At 42.9% G+C, this 19538-nt stretch overlaps 1 protein-coding gene across 1 annotated transcript in view; it reads left to right on the forward strand.

Annotated features, from left to right (window-relative positions):
- The window catches only part of stx8 (syntaxin 8), a 36659-nt gene extending 17358 nt beyond the window's left edge, over positions 1–19301 (forward strand). The window contains exons 7-8 of the mRNA XM_030782382.1: positions 13048–13149; positions 19069–19301. Coding sequence (XP_030638242.1) covers positions 13048–13149; positions 19069–19133 — 167 coding nt within the window. The 3' untranslated portion in view covers positions 19134–19301. The remainder of the gene's footprint in view (positions 1–13047; positions 13150–19068) is intronic.
- Positions 19302–19538: the final 237 nt, after the last annotated feature.

The following is a 19538-nucleotide window of genomic DNA, read 5'->3' on the forward strand; positions in this document are numbered from 1 at the left end:
TGGACTGCTCGATTTCACGCTCAGATGTTTACACCATGCGGGTTAATTTAGGGTTGAATGGAAGATGAATTAATACGATTTGGATCACCGGGGGCATTTCTGCTTGAGAAAGTGATGCTCTTTTGATCTCATTTTTTACACTCCCTGCTCACTTAAAGTCCACCCGTAATTCATTTCATCCATCCTTTCAGAACTACATGTAACTCCTAACAGCGTCAAACCTCCAGTATTCTCAGCTGAGATGAATGAACATAATTGGTTTACTTTAAAAGAAGCCCGTAATACGGAAAGCGTCGTGTTTTTTGGTTAGCATCTGAGATTTTTCTGTTTTATTCACCTAGAGACCCTTCAGGTTGCTACCCACTCCGGATACAGTTTGAACAGGCCTTGAGCAATGTATATAATGAGAAGGGTATTGAAAGGCTAAAAGAGGAGACACCAGGGGCAAACGGTAAGGAGGGGTGGTCATACTTTGGTGCAGAGAGTGAACAGGAGGCACTGAAATAAAACCTCCTGCTCCACTCCCTCTGCGTCTTCATGTATTTCTGCTGGGGATTAGCGGTTGGGCCTCCTGGTCTCTCGGTGGAAGAGATTTTGAGCTGGTGTTGGTGCAGAGATGCTGCTTCGCTCCAGCTCATCTGCGCTCCGTATGCACTATACTTTGGCCCGGGTATCGTATCCAGATGTCTCTGGACCGAGACCATGCAGTTGGCTGTCCCTCCCCATACGACAACATCCAGATTGCCTGTGCACTTTTGCACATTTTTTAGCTGTGTGCCTCATCCATTAGAAAACACTGACTAATGAAGAATTTCTCAAAAAAAAAAAAAAAAAAACAGGAAAAAGAAAAAAAAGAGAAGTATAGACGGTCACGATTCCTCTCTTTACGTATTCATTTTATATTTCAGAAGAAATAAATTTGGAATAAAGAAAATGTACATTTGCTGTATCTGTGCTAGCAGCTGGACTAGATGAGTTTTCTGTACATGTTCTGATGGTTTCATTTTTTTCTCTCTTAAATGACCCTCTGGCCACTCATTGCTAAAATTTTGTACATCCCATAAGAATTGGAACTCTGTGGCAAAAGAGTTAAATAATTTATTGCTTTTGGTCTCTTACACACACACACACACACACACACATACATACATACACGTATACACACACATCCCTGCCACACTACTGCTTTTAAAGCAGAGTTGCCTAAGTCTTGAGGTATGTGTATGATGTGCTTGTAAACTGGTCTTAACATCTTCATATGGGAGGATAATATTTCCCTGGAGGTCCCACCAGTTCACTGGGGGAAAGTGTTTGCCATGTGGTTCGGCTGCAGTTTCAGCTGGCAGTCCTGGACGGGGGAGGGGGGCAGGGGGGGGAGTTGGGTGAAAGGATTCCCTGAGATTTGGTTTTACCTTGGCCCACTTGCCCTTGGCGCTGGGGTTTTCCGTGAGTGACAGTGGGAACAAGCTCCCTGCTCTATTTATGTAGTGTTAAATGTTTTAGTTTGTGAGCCACATACAACAGCTTGGACTTAGAGACTGACTGTTTGCCTCCCTAAGGGACAGTGAGGGTCAGTTTGCTGGCTGAGTCTATAATGATTCTGCGTATAATGGCAAATGGATCCCATTTAGACCTAAGAAATATCTCAGTTTTAGGGAGTCGTCAGTACTTATTAGATTTGTACAATGCTTAACCTTGAACTATCTTTACATGCGCTGATCGCTTAGTTATGTGATAAAAGATACATTTAATTTGAATTGTTCTTACATATGTCCTGCTTTGGGAGAAGCTAGTGTAAAATTGGAAATGAGGTATGTGGGATTTTATGTTCCTTACGTGGGATACAAGTATGGAAACTTACATAAAAAAATCACCACAAAACGGTCAGTATGTGATATACGGAGTGGAGGAAAACAATTTAATATTATGCGTACTCTTTTGTTAATATTGCTCCAGCACACTGCAGCTGGTACTTGCTGAAAATACCCCATGCTCCTTTGCTATTCAGTTAAAAGGAATAAGTACACTTTTTTTTTTTTTCGCCGACAAACTCGTGTAGCTGGCTAAGCATTTGGCCTGTATCAGCCCCATCTTTTAAAATAATCACTCGATTGTTTGAGTAGAATGATTGAGTAGGTGGTGCCGTGGCAGGTTGTTGAGACACACACCCACCCATCAACCCCCACCCACACTCACACGCACGCATTCACACGCACGCAAACACCCAGACATGCTGTGCGCTGGTGGGATGCCGCTGGTTTTTGTTTTTTTTTGTTTTGTTTTTTTCTGGCGGGGTGGAGATGGTCATTTTCCACTGATTTCATGCAGGCATCGGGAGCATGCAACTCTTCTGTGGGGGCGGCGGCTTGTACGCACAGCAGGGACTCATTATTGGCCGTTTATCACCGCTGACACCCAGAGAGAGCCAGCGAGAGAGCCTCTTAATGTTTCAATTGAGTAATGCCCCATTAGCGCCCGTGTCTTTGCTGAGCTTTTGAAGGACGTCACTCCGTACCCTCCAGTGTACAGCTTATGATGGAGGGATACCTTTCATCGACTTGGTCGTAGTCTCACGACGTGATCCAAGAGACATGTTGCGAATACGTGTATGTTTAGAGTGTGGTTTTATTTATGTATTTTTCAAGAGACCTTATGGTGGACATTTTGTCAGCAGTTTTTCTTTTCTTGTTTTTTTTTTTTTTTTTTTTTTTTAAAGTGGAAGGTATTGCTAAGTTAGGTGCTGTGATTAATGGTGAATAGTAGCAGGCTACACACAATAATTTGTTCATGTCATTACCTATAAGTCTGCCGTTCTTTTTGCTTTACTTAAGTTACGGAACTTTATTTCAGTTGCAGCGGTGCTGGCAGCAGAAGTGCAAGAGATCAATCCTTTCTCATAACCTACCTCGGTTGTGCCCCACACTAGCGTTTATGATTCCAAATGTGTTTCAGAAAGAACTAAAATAAGTATGTAGGACTTGAGTTCATAACTCAAAATGGACAACGCTGAATTTTGGGATAATCCTCAAAAGGATTCTGCACACAGTAAACCGGCAAAATCTGAGCTGCAAGTTGTATGATTAACACATAAATTATTTTTTAGATTGCATATAATTGAAAACATCAGCTCATAATTGGTCGTTCTCTCTGCCTTTCGAAATTGTATAATTACGCATGCGTGCCTCTGTGGGTTCTATTGCTCGCTGTTTTGACATTAGTTTGGTCTTTCGCATCTTTGACGTCTGAGTGCAATATAAAAGGTAACGACAAGATTTTTTTTTTTTTCCCAGACACGGTCCAGGTTTCTTTTTATCTGATCCATCTCAGCCAACAGATGAGGCTCTGTTAGAACAGCTGCAAAAACCAAAGAGACTGGCAATAACGATAATGTAACTCGCCCACCTTGCAAGTGACTGCCGCTGGTAATCACATTCAAAGAAACAGACCACAGGAACTTGAAACTCTTTTAAGGACCAAAAAAAAAAAAAAAAAAGGTGGTTTGTTTACCGTCACCTCCAGCACTGACTCGCACAGAAGGGCTTTTGAACTGTTTCAGAGAGGAAGGCTTTTGTCTCTTCAATCCATTTGATCTATTATGTGATGACCCAGAGTGTGTGTGAAATCCGCAAGATAAACAGCCACCAAGCTACAGAGCCAGTGATGACAGGAGCTTAAGCTTCCAAACCCGGCTCTGTGTCGCAAATGAGACATTTTGGCATTAGCATGAACAGCATAGAGGCCTACTGCGTGCCTCTCGCAATGGATGGGTTCAGTGATGGAAACCTTTGATCGACCCCTTTGCCATCCTTATTTGATTAATTGTGTCACCGTTTGATCCCTGTCTTCCATTATTCTGTTGGAAAATGCTTGATGTGAATTTGTGTGTATGTGTATGCCTGCATCAGAGTTGTCCTTAGTTGAATACATGCTATGGATATTTGTGGGTAAACTCTTGCTGTAGCAAAGGTTGACTTGCTAATGTGGAACTGAGTCCACTGAGACAAAACTACCGGGTCTGTCAGGGTAAGTCTTTGCTCCATACCAGCTCCGCATTAGTGTGTTTAGTGCTGCATTCAGCTCTGTATCAGCTTCAGTAACCCAGAAAATGAGTGAAAATTTGAAGTTCGTGAATTGGCAGATTGCAATGTTTATTTTTTGTCTCTGCTGAAGGCCCTGTTCGATTATGAAACTACTCATTTTCTGCTTTGATTCGTGCTGTTTATAATCAATTAGGAAATAACTTATGATTTATTATTTTTATTACTTGACCATCAAAAAAGGACAAATGTTCATTTTACTTGGCTTCTACATTGTTTTAGTAGTTTTATCAGAATACTAGAAAAGTTTTACAGAGTTCAGACTTCCAGGATATCACTGTCTGGCATTCGCTTTTAAGCAAAGCAAAAGTATTTCCACCAGTGGGCAGTAGAGGAAATGACTAAATTGTTTTTATACTGGTCTTAGTGGTTTGGGGGGGGGGGGGGGGGGGTCTTAAAGGGATTGAGCTGTGGATTTCAGGAGGAAGGCTGTGGTCATAAAATGTCAATTAGCCTTTGTTAATTTGTTTTACACCTCGGCGGAGGTTTCCCTTTCGGTAAACGATCACCACCACCTCCTCATTTTCCCCTCCCACCAGGCTGTAATTATAAAACACCTTCCATTGCAGCAGCTGTACGGACAATTGCTACTCATTCCCTCCAAAACCCTCATTTTGTTACTTAATTTCTATGTGTTTCTTGGAGGCAAGCGAATGTATTTGTGTGCACGTGTCTTAATGTGCAAAGTACCGTGTGCTTGTGGAGGCCTGAGTAACAGCGTGCCCGTGAAAACGCGTGTGCCTACACACATCTGGATGCTTAATGTTGCTGCGGAACACCAAAAGAAAACGTACGTTCTTAAGCTTCCAATAAGTACGGTTTGATTCAGTCCCTTCAAAGGACTTTTCAGTGTTTAGGCAGTTCTCTTTAGTCTACTCTTCCAAATGATTTGAGGCGAGGTGTTTTTTATTTAAATATCTCTATGATACCAGTTCATGCAGTGGTCATTACTTTCCAAACTGTTAAATCTGTCAAAGGTGTAGGATTATCAAATCTTTTACCCAGGAGCAAATATGGAACAAAAGTAAATTACTCCGCCAGTAACCCGCATGAGTCATCACTGTAACAGCTTCGTGCGACTAAATGACTCACCATTAAATTACAAGGTATGGCACACTTTGATTTGATTCGCTAGTAGTACTTTTACCTTTTCCTCTACCCTAAAAAAAAAAACAAAAAAAAAAAAAAACGAAATGCGGAAGGTCGGTTTCTTCTTTTTTTGTACAGTGCCGTTTTGAACGCCTCGGTATTCTAAAACTGGACGTTTTTAAACTAAAGTAACAATGAGCTGATGTCACTGTCATGAGTCACACCAGACAAGACAGCATTGAAACGAAATGTGTCAATGCCGGCTCCATGAGGTCAATTCGTTAGGACTTCAGTGAGCGTCGACCCGCTTCGAGGACGTAAAAGAGTTTGTAGTCTTGCGGGGAGTAAACCTAACCATTCGTGGTGTTACTATTTTGGCTTCTTCAGTTAGAAAAGTGTCATTTCTCCTAAAGCATCAGGGTAATTAAGTGTGTCTGGCCGTGGTGTGATTTTTGCTCCTCTGCGTGCCTGCCTGCTCTGCTGGCACCCTCATCCTAATCACGCCTTTATTGTTCTGTGGCACCTGGCCATGTGGGGATGGTGCTGAACCTGGCAACCTCTGCATGTCAACATCCTGGGATGCCACCAGAGCCCAAGCCACGGTGCAAAAATACTGGCTTATGCCCCCCCCCCCCCCCCCCCCCGCCCCCCTCCGTGCCCCCCAAAAATCCTGGATCCACGGCGTCTACGCCTCAGTCACCCCTCCTCCTCCTTTCTTTTTTTTTTTTTTTTTTTTCTCCACCAAAACAAAGTATTTTCTGTGTATTTTTTTTTATTTTTTTTTTACGAGTTTATGAGTCATGCTTTCATTGTACATCAGTTATGTCTGACCTTGTTCCTCGCCCTTCCCTCTTATTCATTGCAGCAGAAATCTGGAATGCTTTAAAAATGATCTTCCACATGCCGACCTTGCCAGTTTGAAGGAGGCAACGTTTTAAAGTTTAATTGCATAAATCGAAAGCTGTAGAAACACCGCTAAACGGCTTTTATCCAGCGAGTTATGCAAAAGGGGACCCGTCCTTTCCCGCTAATTAGTGAGAATCTTGATCAGAACCATATCCTTTTTCTGCAAAAGTGTACTACACCAATGTGGCAGCGCAACTACAGTTGACCCTACCACTTTGATGGCATTCCTGAAGCAGCACTCATGAAATACATCAACCCACCTGTAGGCTTGTGATTCTCTGCTCGTAGGATTAGGAGTTTCAACCTGACAGGCTTTTTTTGGGCCCAGCCACCTCTGACCTCTGCTACACTATGTCTTCACTCCCTACACCGACTTCCTGTCTTTCCTTGACGACAAGCATGCACCGGGCTTAGAGATTAGCGAGGTTTCGATTTGTGCTCTGGCTTTGATGCTCTGCCTTTAAAGGAAAGCGCTTCCTTTGAGAGATACTAAATCAAAAGCCCTGCTTTGGTGCCCATTTGACAATGAATCTTGAGACGGAGTGGCAAGGACCACGGAACGCGGGGCTTTTTTTTTTTTTTGGCGGGGAGGGGCGGCTGGTTCTGGCCCGCCCAATGGCGAGACAAATCGGTGCACATGTGTGTCGTTTTCTTCAGAGGGCCAGATTCAGGGAGCGCTCTCTCTCTCTCCAGTTTCTCTTGGGATGTCATTACTCACTGATATTGACTTCCACGCACACACACATCTCAACTCTTCCAAACAGCTCTTTTCCACTACCTCAAAGAGGCAAATTTTTTTAAGGCGTAGACCATCTCCTGTGTGTTGTGATATCTGCTTAGGTTTTTAATCCCATATTGATTCTTTCAAGCAGTATACTCTTGACAGCAATTAGTGGTATGCTTTGCCAAGTCATTGTGGTTAATGCTTCACACTAAATTTTTCCAGGGGGTTTTATGTATCATTCTTAAGACTTAAACAGTATTTGATTGCGATGCGTACTATCCTCCGACTCAACAATCCTAATAATCTATGGCTGTTATCAGATTAGTCACACATGCAGTTTCACTGAGTGTTACCCCACCAAAATCTTTCTCAGCTAGCTTTGTAATGAGGTGGCTGTAACGCTTTGCAGGGTCTAAACCCAGTCTGACTTGTCCAAACGTTTGCCTCACCACATTAACATTTTTACCAAGCACGTGCACTATTCAGAACAAGATACACATACACAGAATCATGTGTGTGTGTGTAAAGAATCACATCCAAATACAAACTCTATATATGAGTCTCAGATTCCCTAAATGAAACCATAATAGCAAGTATTGGCATTAGGTTTTGCTGGTCCACGGTTAAGGAGTAGCCCTTTGTCATCACAAAACCCGATACGCTGTGGTTTTCAACCTGAGTGCTATATTTTTGAACTCCTAAAGTAAATCATTACTCATAGGCAGACACAAAGCTTGTTTTACCGTCGTTTTGATTCAACTGATTGAGGGTTTCGTATGTTTGTTATTATTTTACTCTTCGTGTCAAACTCGCACAAACATCTTTGTTCTGTTTCTTTACACTGGCTCGTCGGGCAGAGGCGTTGTGTGTTTCTCACTGGCTCAGAGTCAGTAAGGCTCTTAGAGCTTAGTGTCAGTTTATAAACTTGTAAACTATGAGAGACTTGAGAGTTCAGCCCCAGTAATCCTCACTCTACAGGCCCTCAGGGTGAGTTTGTTTACAGCTAACACGGGGGATGAAAAGGCAGGAAAGAGAGACGGGGTCCGAAAAATTCCGCAGCACAACACAACTTCTTGTAAATATAGTAATTGCCTGCATTATATCATCAAATGGAGAGTACGTTCCGTGTGCGCCAAGTGAAGTTCCAGTAACGACGAGGCACTGTATGTTTTTGTTGGCAGGCTGGCTCTCTGTTCTCTGGGGCCAATTGGTAACAGTTGTTGGGAGTCATGGAGCTCTCGCTGTCGCGCCTGGGGAGAAATTACATGAGTAAGTGCCACGGAATTAGCGCGCGGTTCGGTTTGTGTTTGATTCGGCGGAGGAAAAACAAGCGGTCTTCGAGCCCCTGCCATGGGAAGGTGTTCTGCAATAACACGAGACCGGTGAGGACGGCTTTACCTGGAGCTCGCCCCGGTGATGATTTGAGGGCGCCCGCGAAGGTGACTCAGCAGTCGGGCCAAGGAAAGGAGGCAAAGGGTCGGGCGCTCGAGCGACTCCCTCATCACCTGTCACACTTGCTCTCCACGTTAGCAGCTTTCTTAGGTTTAGAAATCCAGTCTGAGTTGTTCTGGAGAAGAAAGAACATTCTGCTGAATGACTACATATGCTCTGACTATAGCTCTTGACTCCCCTTTCTCAAACTGAAGAGCTCAAGCTGTTGAGCAGGTTTTGACTGTGACATTGACAGCGTGGCTGCTTTAGTGTGTTAACACTGTGGGAGTTTGCACAGCCATATTACCATCTGTACCCCAGGCGAAGCAATATTGGAGGCCCTGTTTTTGTACCAGTGACGCATCCTGCTTGACAGCCCCTCTGGCTACAGTGTGTGGCTCTAAGCCTACCACCACATCCTGAGGGCCACGGAAAGAGAGGAGGAAATCCCTCCCAAGACGTAATGACAGATTCCAGCATCTCGGCCCGGGACTCCCCATGTTGTACTTGTAACATACTGCCTTCCCCTGACACAAAGCTCTCTCTCTCTCTCTCTCTCTTTGCATAGATTCATCCTAATTCTTGACGTCTGCAAGTGTTTCATGACTCTGAGTTGAGTCAGCAACTTGTGTTACAGTGCAAATTCAGATATAAAAATATGATCTACATGGTCAGCTCATTCCTTATGTACAGTGCACAGTATACAAATCAAAATGATTCTAGAGCAAATGTCTTTGCCAGTGCTGCCAGAGGCTATTTCTATAGAATAGGAGTGACTGATTCAGAAGGGTTCTCCTCACGGGTCAGTTCAGTTTGGGAGTGGAACAGGACCTCCAGATTCGTGCGTTCGGAACAGAAGGAGAGCTGGCAGCCAGGACGGGACAGGACATGGACTTTCAGTACCACCCTTCCGTTACGGAGCGTCTCTGAAGGATTTGCGACAGACTCCCCAGTGATTGGCATGTAATTCCTGGAAAAACGGCACTGTTCCAGGAGCACATAACTCTCTTCTCCCGTAGCTCATCAAATAGGAAGTGTCTTCATCCAGATTGCATGAAGACAGGGAAATCGACCTGTTAACCAGTTTGCCCTTCGTCTCCCCCCCCCCCCCCCTTTCCAGAGAAGGTTCTGGCGGCAAATGAAAGTAAGTCAGAAGACCCTGTTTACACACACACACAAAAAAAAAAAGGGGGTGTAATCATCTCAGGAAGGGGGATGGTGCTTTTCTGATCCTGGGTTTGAGAAAGTAAAGGCTTGAATGAGGTCATCCAGGACAACATCTGTGTCCTATTGGTGTCTTCCACGGCTGTCACGTTTCTCCCCTGTCACATGGTATTGCAGGGTCAGACCTCACATACTTTTATGGTATGGATGAGCGATCGCTCATACCTACACGTGGAAACAGAGAGGCACCTGAGGTTTTAGTCATGTGGGTTACGTATGAATCGATACCACCATGGCTCTTTCATTGCGCCATAATCTGGATGGATAAAAAAACAAAAAACAGATGCCCTGAGACCTCTTTTGTGTGTGTTTGATTGTTTGAGTGACAAATACTGCACTCTCCAGTTGACTACTATACCTTTGTGATAAGTGCTGCTGACAGCTATTTGAGGCCAAATAAAATGCCACATTGTTATATATATATATATATATATATATATATTTTTTTTTTTTTTTTATTAATGAGTACTGGAAGGCAGAAGACAATGCCTCTCTGATATAGGAGGTCTGAACAACCAGACTTATTAAGTTATTAAGATGTGGATAGATCCACAGTCATTTTTTCCTGTATGTTTGGGTAATGCGCTTTTATTTGAGTTGTCATGAAAATTCCCTCCTTTGTTTATGTCGCCATGTTCTCTTACTTGCATTCACTTGTTCCACAATTAAAAGCTTTACAGGCGCTAAAAAGAAAAAAAAAATTGTTTCTCAACTTCATCTGCTTTGTTTTGAATTCTTCTTTAAATTGCTGTTTTTATCTGAGGGATAAAAGGTCTTAGGGAACTTTCTTCAATGCGGAACACATTCTTTCGGCTTTGATTGATTTGTTTATAGTACTCTAATAACAAACCCAGATCTTAGTTGTTCTTTTCTGTCACGTTTTCTTGTCGTCGTCTTCCACGGGCTTTTCGGTCTTTTAGTGTAAAACTCTCCTGAGACACCAATAGGAATCAGTAAAGCCCCCTATTTGTAAATGCTTTGCCTTGACCATGTGCCGCCCAACTTCATGTCAGTTTTCAAGGGGAAGGCCCGGTCACAGACGGCCAATCAAAAGACCCCGCTTTCCAGGGGCGGTGACGAATCCTTTAATGAATGTGTGAGATGAAGGGGTGGGAGAGTAAGATGATGCCAAGTATGTGATGATAACCCTGAATATGTGTTTACTATACTGTTGTTTGTGTCTGAAAAGTAATTCTTCTTTTTTTTCTTCTTCTTCTTTTCTTTTTGGCTCATTCCAGTACACAGTATGTGGGTATGGTGGGTAGGTATTCCAGTTACCCTCACCACCCAGCTGCAGCCAGTACTCAAATTGTCGACATTACTGCATGCTATCTTAGTGTGTGTGTGTGTGTGTGTGTGTGTGTGTGTGTTTGCGTGTATGCATTTGCAGTTGTGCATATATGTGTTTATTTGTCAAGCATCCTCTGAGCCTCCGCACTGTGGCTTCGGAGGTTTATCCAGCGTAATGGCATTTCAAATAAACAACCTTTGCCTGGAGCGGTCCCAACTTTGTGGTGTGCTCGATAGCTAAGAGCCCAGTCAGTGGAGGCAGCTGTCATGTATATGAGCAAGCTCTGCATTAGGAAATTGAGAATTATGTTGTTGGAATGACCAGCCTATGAACAGGGGAGAAAGGCAAGCCTGCTTGTTTTCCCACGAGAGCGGAGCTGCCAGCGTAGGGAAAGTCAGCCAAATCCCACCTTGTAAGCGGAGCAGTTGCTTCATTCCATCCACTCCGAAATGTCTGTTTATCTTTCTCTCTCTTTTCAAATTGTTGCCTCATGCTGAGGTGATGTGCAGGTCCCCCAGAGATGACGTCTAGCGTGAAGCCTCTATCACGACCCTTGCCCGTCCGCCTTTGCTCGCTCAATCACGCAGCGAACCCTAATTATCCACCGCATTGCGTCAAGTTCAGCTGTAGGCGAACCGAAAATACGCAGCTCTCTCTCACCCAACCTTTATATTTCTCCCAACCATAGCTTTGAGGAGACCTCTGGGGTCAGCAAATGAAAAAAGGTTAATAGGGAGGGAGTTCCTAGAAGTTTGGATGAATATCCGCAGACAATTGTCTGGGATGCTGCCTCAGCAGAAGGTTGCAATTATCTTTCGCCGTCGACGACGAAGCTTTTAAATACCCCGGAGATTCTTTCCCCCCATAAACTCCATCATCAGAACAGGTTGTTTCGTAGTCCTGTGGATTGGAGGCTTGTTTGATTTGGCAGGGTAAGGAGGACCAGCAGAAGTAAGCCATGTTTCCCGTTCCTACTGAAAAACATCCAGCCAGACGGTGGTAGATATTGAAATTCTGTCAGTAAGCTGTTTTTTTTTTTTTTTTTTTTTTTTTGAGGCATGGTTTCTGTTTGAGCTCTCGCTCTACCTCATTGTTCATGCCACCAGGAGTGAAATTTTCTCTTTTCACTCTGCAAAGAGCCTTTCAGCAAGGTCCATGTTTTATAAAGGGCAGAAAAGCCACACAGCTAGCTGTCTTGAGTAGACAAAACTGAATGGCCAATTAAAATTCTGTTTAGCAATAAATAACGTTGTATTGGACACCCTGAGTAATGAGTCATACTATTTTTAAACCTTTTCTCTCTCTTTTCTCTTTGGCTTCGTTTTTCATGCTGTTTTTGGGGTGTTTTTTCCTCCTGGTTCAGGGTCCGGTCATCTCAGTGTAGGCAGAGAATTCATTTTATGTCTATGTTAGGACAACCTCATAGTAGAGTGACTGCACACAAAACATATGTGTTATACATTATAATATGCAAACAATGTATGTAAATTGACTTTGTACTAACCACAGGTAAAGAGAGGAGTCCCTCCAATATAGGTTTTGGTACTTTCTTGCTGAAAATGTATTTGTCAGAATTAAGCCAAATATAGACCAGTAAAGTACCAGACAGAGGTTTGCTGCTTTTTTTTAAGCCGTGTTAGCTTCCCATGCTTTTGTATTGCCTCCAAAAACAAATGAAATGAAATTAAGCATCACATTCCTCTCAAAATTAACCTATCTGTCTTTTTTATGACCAACACGATCATGAAAACGCTCTTACAGTGAGAGTATAGCATTTCCCACCATGTGTGATTTTTTTTTTTTTTTTAATAATCCTGGTACATTGCCCTCAGCGGCGATGGTGTGACTGTGAATAATGACTGGTGGTTTCTGTTTGGTGGGAGGCGAGTGTCACGTCGGCGACGCCGCTTTACGAGCCAGCGGCTGAACCAGCGTTTTCAGTCACTACCACCCACTACCACAAGACGCAGGACCCTACACCGCTGACAGCCATTAAACACGCCGAGGTGCTGATTAAAGCCAGAGTCTGCTCAGGAAGCAGCGAGAAGGAGAAAGAGGGAGAGAACGCTCTCACAAGTCATTCCTCCCCTCTTTTGTCTTGAAGGGTCTGCCTTTGAGGCTGCCAGCAGCTCACAAGTCATTTCCTCCCTCAGTCTGTCGTATTTCTATTAAAGTTGAGTTTATGACGCTCACGGCTTTTGAGAGTCTAGAAGATTTGAACGTTGAAGAGTAAAGATGTTTGAACTTAGCTTTGTTTTGTTGTTGATTTTTTTTTTTTTTAACAGAAATCATCGATGACATCACACATCTAGTGGATAAGACGGACGGACGGATCCGCAATGAGACGCGAAGGGTTAAACTTGTGGAGACCAAATCGGCTTCCTGCGGTGAGTCTGTTGAAGGGACTGTGGTCCCCGGGCCGTTTGATGTGCTCCGTATTCATGGACCCCCCCCCCCCCCCTATAATAAGTCTGTCTCCTCCTCTAGATTTACGACTGTTCCACTAGCTCTTTCCTCTCAGTATGGTCTGCAGTTCCAAGAGTGCTGAAGGGGTATAACCCCATAGACTGTAATGGCAAAGCCAGACCCTAACTTGAAATTCACTCTCACCTTCAAAAATCTCTGGGTAGCACTCTCCAAAAAACTTTACCCAAGGCCATGGCCACACTACAAATGATTTGCAATCACTGCTGCACAGTTAATTGTATGTTACTTCTAAGTGCAAATTTGGACTTTGCAATTAACTAATCAGGAAAGGAGAATGATTAATTAGCTGTGAGTCAGCACTTTCAAACAGCACTTCTTAACACGTGTATGCTATGTAGAGTTTTCATAACTATTAAAAGTGAGTGTACCAAAATGGAGTAGTCCGTAGTTCACTTCCCATATGTAATGATGTTTTTCTGCAGTACATGTTAGATAATCATTAAACCATTAAAAAAAATTAATAAATAAAAGTAAAAATAAGATGGAGTATATATATATGTATATATACTGCATATCACTTCAATATATCAGTACTGTTTTCTCACATCAAGACATCAGCCTAGTATTCCAACAGTATTTAGTCTGAGACAGATCTAAGCCCTCGATGTGAAATCGAAGTCTTTAATGCTAGTGAGCCAGAATTCTGTTTTGTTCTACGAAGGCTTGTGACTTCATTCATTTGTTTTTGGTATAGTTAACAAACCGTACTGCAGCCCTTCACATGAACTGCACTTACTAACACCTGCTCTTTAGTCATTCTCATTTCACTGCCAAATCACTAAACGTGCCAGTGCACAAAGCATGTAGAGACAAACTGAGCATCTTGTCATTGCGGTTCTCGGTTAAGTGTTCCAGCTTTGACCGGCTTGAGGTGAGGTCTGTCCGGTCTCTGACTCGAGGTCTGGCCCAGTAGAGCTGTTGCCAGCTGCTATCCATCACTCAATGTGCAGGGTCATTTCACCTCCTATTGTGGTCAAGCAGGTTGAGGACGGCTTAATCACCCAGAAACGACCAAACTGATCTGGAGGAAGTCATTTGGCATCTAAGACAGGGCTGGCACCAACCCGGGCAGTCAGATGATTTGCTGATAAAGAATAGGCCTGTGTCAGACAAAGGACAGTCTGTTGTAATTTAAGGTTAATTTGATAATGCTCAGTGCATCACGTCACTTTGACCTGTGATACAAAATAGGAACTTACAGATAGTGGATTGACAGTAGTTCAGTAATACTGATATAAGTGTCGTAATTTGTTGATTCCTCATCTAGTGTTTGGCATTTCCTGGTCTGACAAAAAAGGAGTAGTTTGCCAGGCGTCATTACCTCAATGCTGATTCCTCACCAGCATTACGTTTGGGACGTTGTCTCATCATTTCCAGTAATGCAAGTCTTTTTGAACTTTTAAGAACAGCTCAAAAAATCATCTGCAGCATTTTCTCATTTTCATAATGACTCATGTCTCTTTTCCTGAGACACCTTATCAAACAAAATATGTTTCGCCCTGTGAGGAACTTTTCACCTGAGTAATGAGATGACCTCTTCTGAGTCATCCAACCTCATAACATTTGAAATATCTGAGCTGTGTTAGTCATGTAAAAAAAAAATTTTTTTAACCATTTTTATTGCCTAACACATTTTGCGCAAGTTTGTTCCAGGTCAGGTGCTTGATCTGGTTTTAGTTTGATGATTAAATTAGGCAGTGGTCCTCATCTCTGGCAGTTAGATTTGGTCTCTGTAAACGATTTGATTGAGCTGTCGTTCCCTCTCAATCGCTGCTACGCCATCCACCAAATTTTCAGCGTGAATTAGAACCAGAGAGAGAGCGAGAGAGAGAGAGAGAGAGCGACAGAGAGAGAGAGAGAGAGAGAGAGAGAGAGAGAGAGAGAGAGCATGATGAGATAGCTAGCGCCAGGTCAGTGACTGTGGGAGCCAGGTTGACGCCACAATCTGAGATTTGTTTGCCCGGTCAACCACGCACTGCATCGCCTGGGAGATGGCCGGATTGTTGCTCTAGGTCCTGGTTGTCTCGTTTGACGCACAGTTCCATTTGGTTATCCCCATGGTACCCCTGACACGATTTGTTTGAAGATCCCAGACCCAGACTCTGTGCTGTGCATATTGTGTTGTGCACAGTGTGTCTCACTTCTCCACTTCTCTCCTGTTCTAACACTTAAAGATATTCATGTATTCTGGTGGTGGTGGTGGTGATGATGGTGGGGGTGGGGGTGGGGGTTTTGGAGGGGGTCAGGAGTGCGGGGAGGGTGGGAAGGGTGGGGAGCTGGTGAATGGAAAAATTCCAGAGTGCCTCCTCACCCGTACTCCACCTCTGTTTTTTTTTTTTTTCTTCCCTCTTTCTTCCATTCTCTCACTCTCTTCCACCTTTGTCCTCTCATGTTGTTTGACACTTGTCTTTGTCTTGGGCAAAGGAAGAATTGAAAACATAACATGCCACAAATCTTTCAGATACCACCCCCCCCCCCCCCCCCCCCCAAATATGTTTATGATTCTGAAGCTGTAGCCGTGTCAAAACTGTAGTAATCCAAAGCCAGTGTTCCTCTTCCCATCCATGAGAATGCCTGGCTTTAGCTCTGAAAGGTCTATTTGACATACTGGTTGTGTTCAAGTTGTATCTCAGCTACACGATTAATCATTCCCAGGAAATCAGCTGTAAAAATGTGTCAGGTTTGATTTCAAGGTAGTTTTGGAGAAAACCTTTTTTGTTCGCCTGAAAGTTTATGAGTAGGAGAAAAAAATCACAGATGCTCTAATCATGCTGTAGCCTTAGACGTAATCACACATGCTCTACAGTACAAAGATCTATGCAGCGTAATAGAATAATGCCCTTCAGTCTAGTAAAGAGATGTGAATGAAGAATCAGGATATGGTCCAAAACACCCTCTGAATGCTCTGAAGAGATGAAGAATGCACATCTCAAGCTTAAAGTGGGGCTTCTCCAAGATCGCTGTGACTAGTCTTTTGTCACTGTGTTTAAATAGTATGGAAAACACAGCGCCAGAGCTCCGCAGTGGAGACAGAGGGACAGGGAAAAGGAGGAATGGTGAGGCCAGATTTTGAGGCCATTGTCAAGGACTGAAAGTGGAAAATTCACGTGACCCCTGGAGGTTGCGTCGTTCACGATCTCAAACCCGACAAGAAAGCGACGAGGGTCCATAAATGCAGGAGTGCGTGTTCTGGCTAGTTCATCTGGTTTGCCTTTGAGATTTTTCAGCTATCAGAAATCAGGAAGGCAGGATGAACCTTGAGAAGGGTCATGGAAGCCAAAGGCAGGAAAGACCCATATATCCCAGTAGCTGGTGCATGAAGACATACCCAGGGCTTGCATGTCTGGCAACCTCATGGCAACAGGAAAGGATCTTCAGTCCAGCTGAGTCACACGAGCGACCCAGACAGATCCGCTTAGCAGTCTCTTGGGTCAGCACACGAAGAGAGCGGATGCTTCTGTCATCTTTACAAGAGCGTGGACTCCACCTTCTGCAGCTTAGGAACAAAAACAGTACCAGTCAATGGGAAAAAGGTTTTCCTTTCCTTTTTTTTTTTTTTTTAAGTATTAGAGTTTTTTTTGATGTGTAGGATTATTTTGTTTGCCAGGAAAGCTACCATGGTTTGGACAGAATGCTCAAATGGTCAAGCCTTGGGGAAAAAAAAAGTCAGCATCTAAAGATTGGGACACAGATTAACCAATTGTGTGCTTATGAAAATGGGCAGTTACTTATGTTATGAAGAAGTTAAGGTTGCTGGTGGACATTACTGGTCATTTTACTGCATGAAATGAGCCAAGAATGACACGTTTCCCTGTCCTGAAAAATTGCTTTTTTTTTTTTTTTCTCACTTTTAAGGCCACATTCGCACCAAAGAATCTTTTATGCGGTTTGAAACTCAGTCAGTTCAGTTTCGTTTGAGGTTACAGTTAGTCGGCCAGTTAGAGTAATTTATGCTATTTTGGCCACCTGTTGCTCCACCTGTCAGAAATTCCTACGGTACACAAATCACCAAATCAAAATCTATGCTCCACTAACCTGCTACTACAGTTCCATGAAAGAAATGGCGTGGTATTGTGGAAATTATGTGCTAACCACAGTGGTATGAGATTTTCTCCCTCCAGTAAGCCTAGAAACGTTGCTTGTAACACTGAAGGGTGCTTGGCCCTGGCAGTGATGTTAGTTGCTTGGAGTTCCCAATGCTGAACCTAAACCTCCCGTTGTTTTTCAGCGACTGTGACTTGCAGAGTGGAGGAAACTAAGAAGGAAAGTTCAGCCCGGTAAAACTCTTGGGTGGTCATTTTGACTTCGGCTTCCACAACCAGCCCTACAGGGGGAGGTGTCTCAAACATTTGTTTGGCCAGTAAATATTATTGTTGTCATAGGTCCATTGTGGCCCGGTCAAGAGAACTCTATTTAGTTACCTAACAGTCTGTGACCTTCTTCGAAGACATAAAAGAACAGATGAAGACGACTGCCGTGGTTAGAATTTTGGATGTGAAGGCATGGCCTGGCTTCGGGGACCTGCGATCAACTCTTTTGAATTCATGTCAATCCATCACTGAACTTTAGTGCCCCATTGTTATGAAAAGAAATGAAAATCATGCCTGTCCACAGCAGTCACTAGAGATCCAGTATGTTTTAACATATGCAATTAGTTCCGCATGGCTTCATTTTTGCTTGTGGGTTTCTTTTGGCCAGTTGGCAATTAAGCCACCAAAGGGACTGCATATTGAGAAAGCCAAAATATGAAAGAAATGTAAGCCAATGTCTGAAGGGGGGGAGGGAGAATGAAAATACCAGCTAGCTGGTAGAGCGCAGTGGACAACTTGCGAAAGTATGAGCCCAACCGTTCGCAATTTCCTAAAGTAAAAACATTTTGAAATATTTCCACTGATACTGTTACGTTTCTTGTGAGAGATGGAGTAAGAAAGCAAGTAAACTGTTACATAAACGTATGACTATGAGGATGTTCATCTACAATTCACAAGATTCTTTGGTCTTTACTGACCAACACCTTCCTCGCTTTTTTTTTTCCCCCTGTAGTGGACAATTTGAAACAGCTGCAGATGCTAAAGGACAGCAAGCTTATTTGGCGAAATTTGACCAACTGCACAGCAGATGAAAGACAGATGCTTTTCAGCTTGATAACCCCGAGTGCATACATATTTAATTTGTCATTCTCACATTAGATTGGTTTTGATCTTGAGCTTTGGACCGCATACAGGTCTTAAAATCCTCACACGCACTACTGCAACCATTCTAAACCAACAGAATGATCACAGAAAAATCTGTGATCTGTTTTGAATAATGGTGGTGTTTGGTTGTGTAATAGATTTACTTTTGAATTACTTTCTTTTGCTTTGTATGCACATGACAATTTAATCTGAGATAATATGATTGTCAGCAGTGTTATACTCATATAAATTTTTTGTGGCTGACATCTAAACACTTTGAACAACATCCTTAAGTAAATGTTTAAGTTTTGAAATTGATCCAGAGAGAGCACGTGGTTTTAGATGCGTGATTTTAAGTCCGAATTAAGTTTCTTTCTTTCTTTTTCTTTTTTTTTTTTTTTTTTACTTTTTTTTCACTTTTTTTTCAGGGAAGTTCCCCTTACATAATAGAGTGATCATTTCAAAATCTGTGCAAAACTATTCACAGTCTATAGTAATTAAGTTGAAAATGTTAGGGATACCTCCTGCACCTCCTTTATCTGAAAAGTTTGTGTTTGGCCCTTGAAATACATCTGGCTCAGGTATGTACTATGGTTTTCATGGTGGTCTACTCTCTAACCTAAATATTATTTTTCTGTATTTCAGGGATGCTGGTGGTAATTGTTCTTCTGCTAATTGCTATTGTGGTAGTGGCTGCATGGCCTAAGTAAAGAGGAGGATGTACTTACATGGCCAAAATGGTTATTATTTACCACTGGACTTCTACTGGGGAAAATGGGTGTGGCTTCTGCCGCACTGTGCAGACATGTGTACCTCTACACTTTTTCCTGATGTCTTTTTCCCCCCTCTTTGCTCCCCCCCCCCCCTTACCCATTTACTTTTTCAAAATGATGGAAGACACAACTGCACAAAAGTCAAGGAGTGGATCTGTATGGAAAAACAAGAACCAAACCTTTTGAGAGTTTCTAAACCATGGTACGATGTGTGTTTAAAACACTTGGAAGGACCAAAAATACAGATTTGGCGATCTGCAAGGGAAATGGGTATTTTAAGTACATTTTGATCCTCAAATACAAGCATTCATGAGATAATATGCATGTTTCAAATGTTTGATT

Source organism: Chanos chanos, chromosome 8 (genome assembly GCF_902362185.1).
Source record: "Chanos chanos chromosome 8, fChaCha1.1, whole genome shotgun sequence".
Classification (NCBI taxonomy): domain Eukaryota; kingdom Metazoa; phylum Chordata; class Actinopteri; order Gonorynchiformes; family Chanidae; genus Chanos; species Chanos chanos.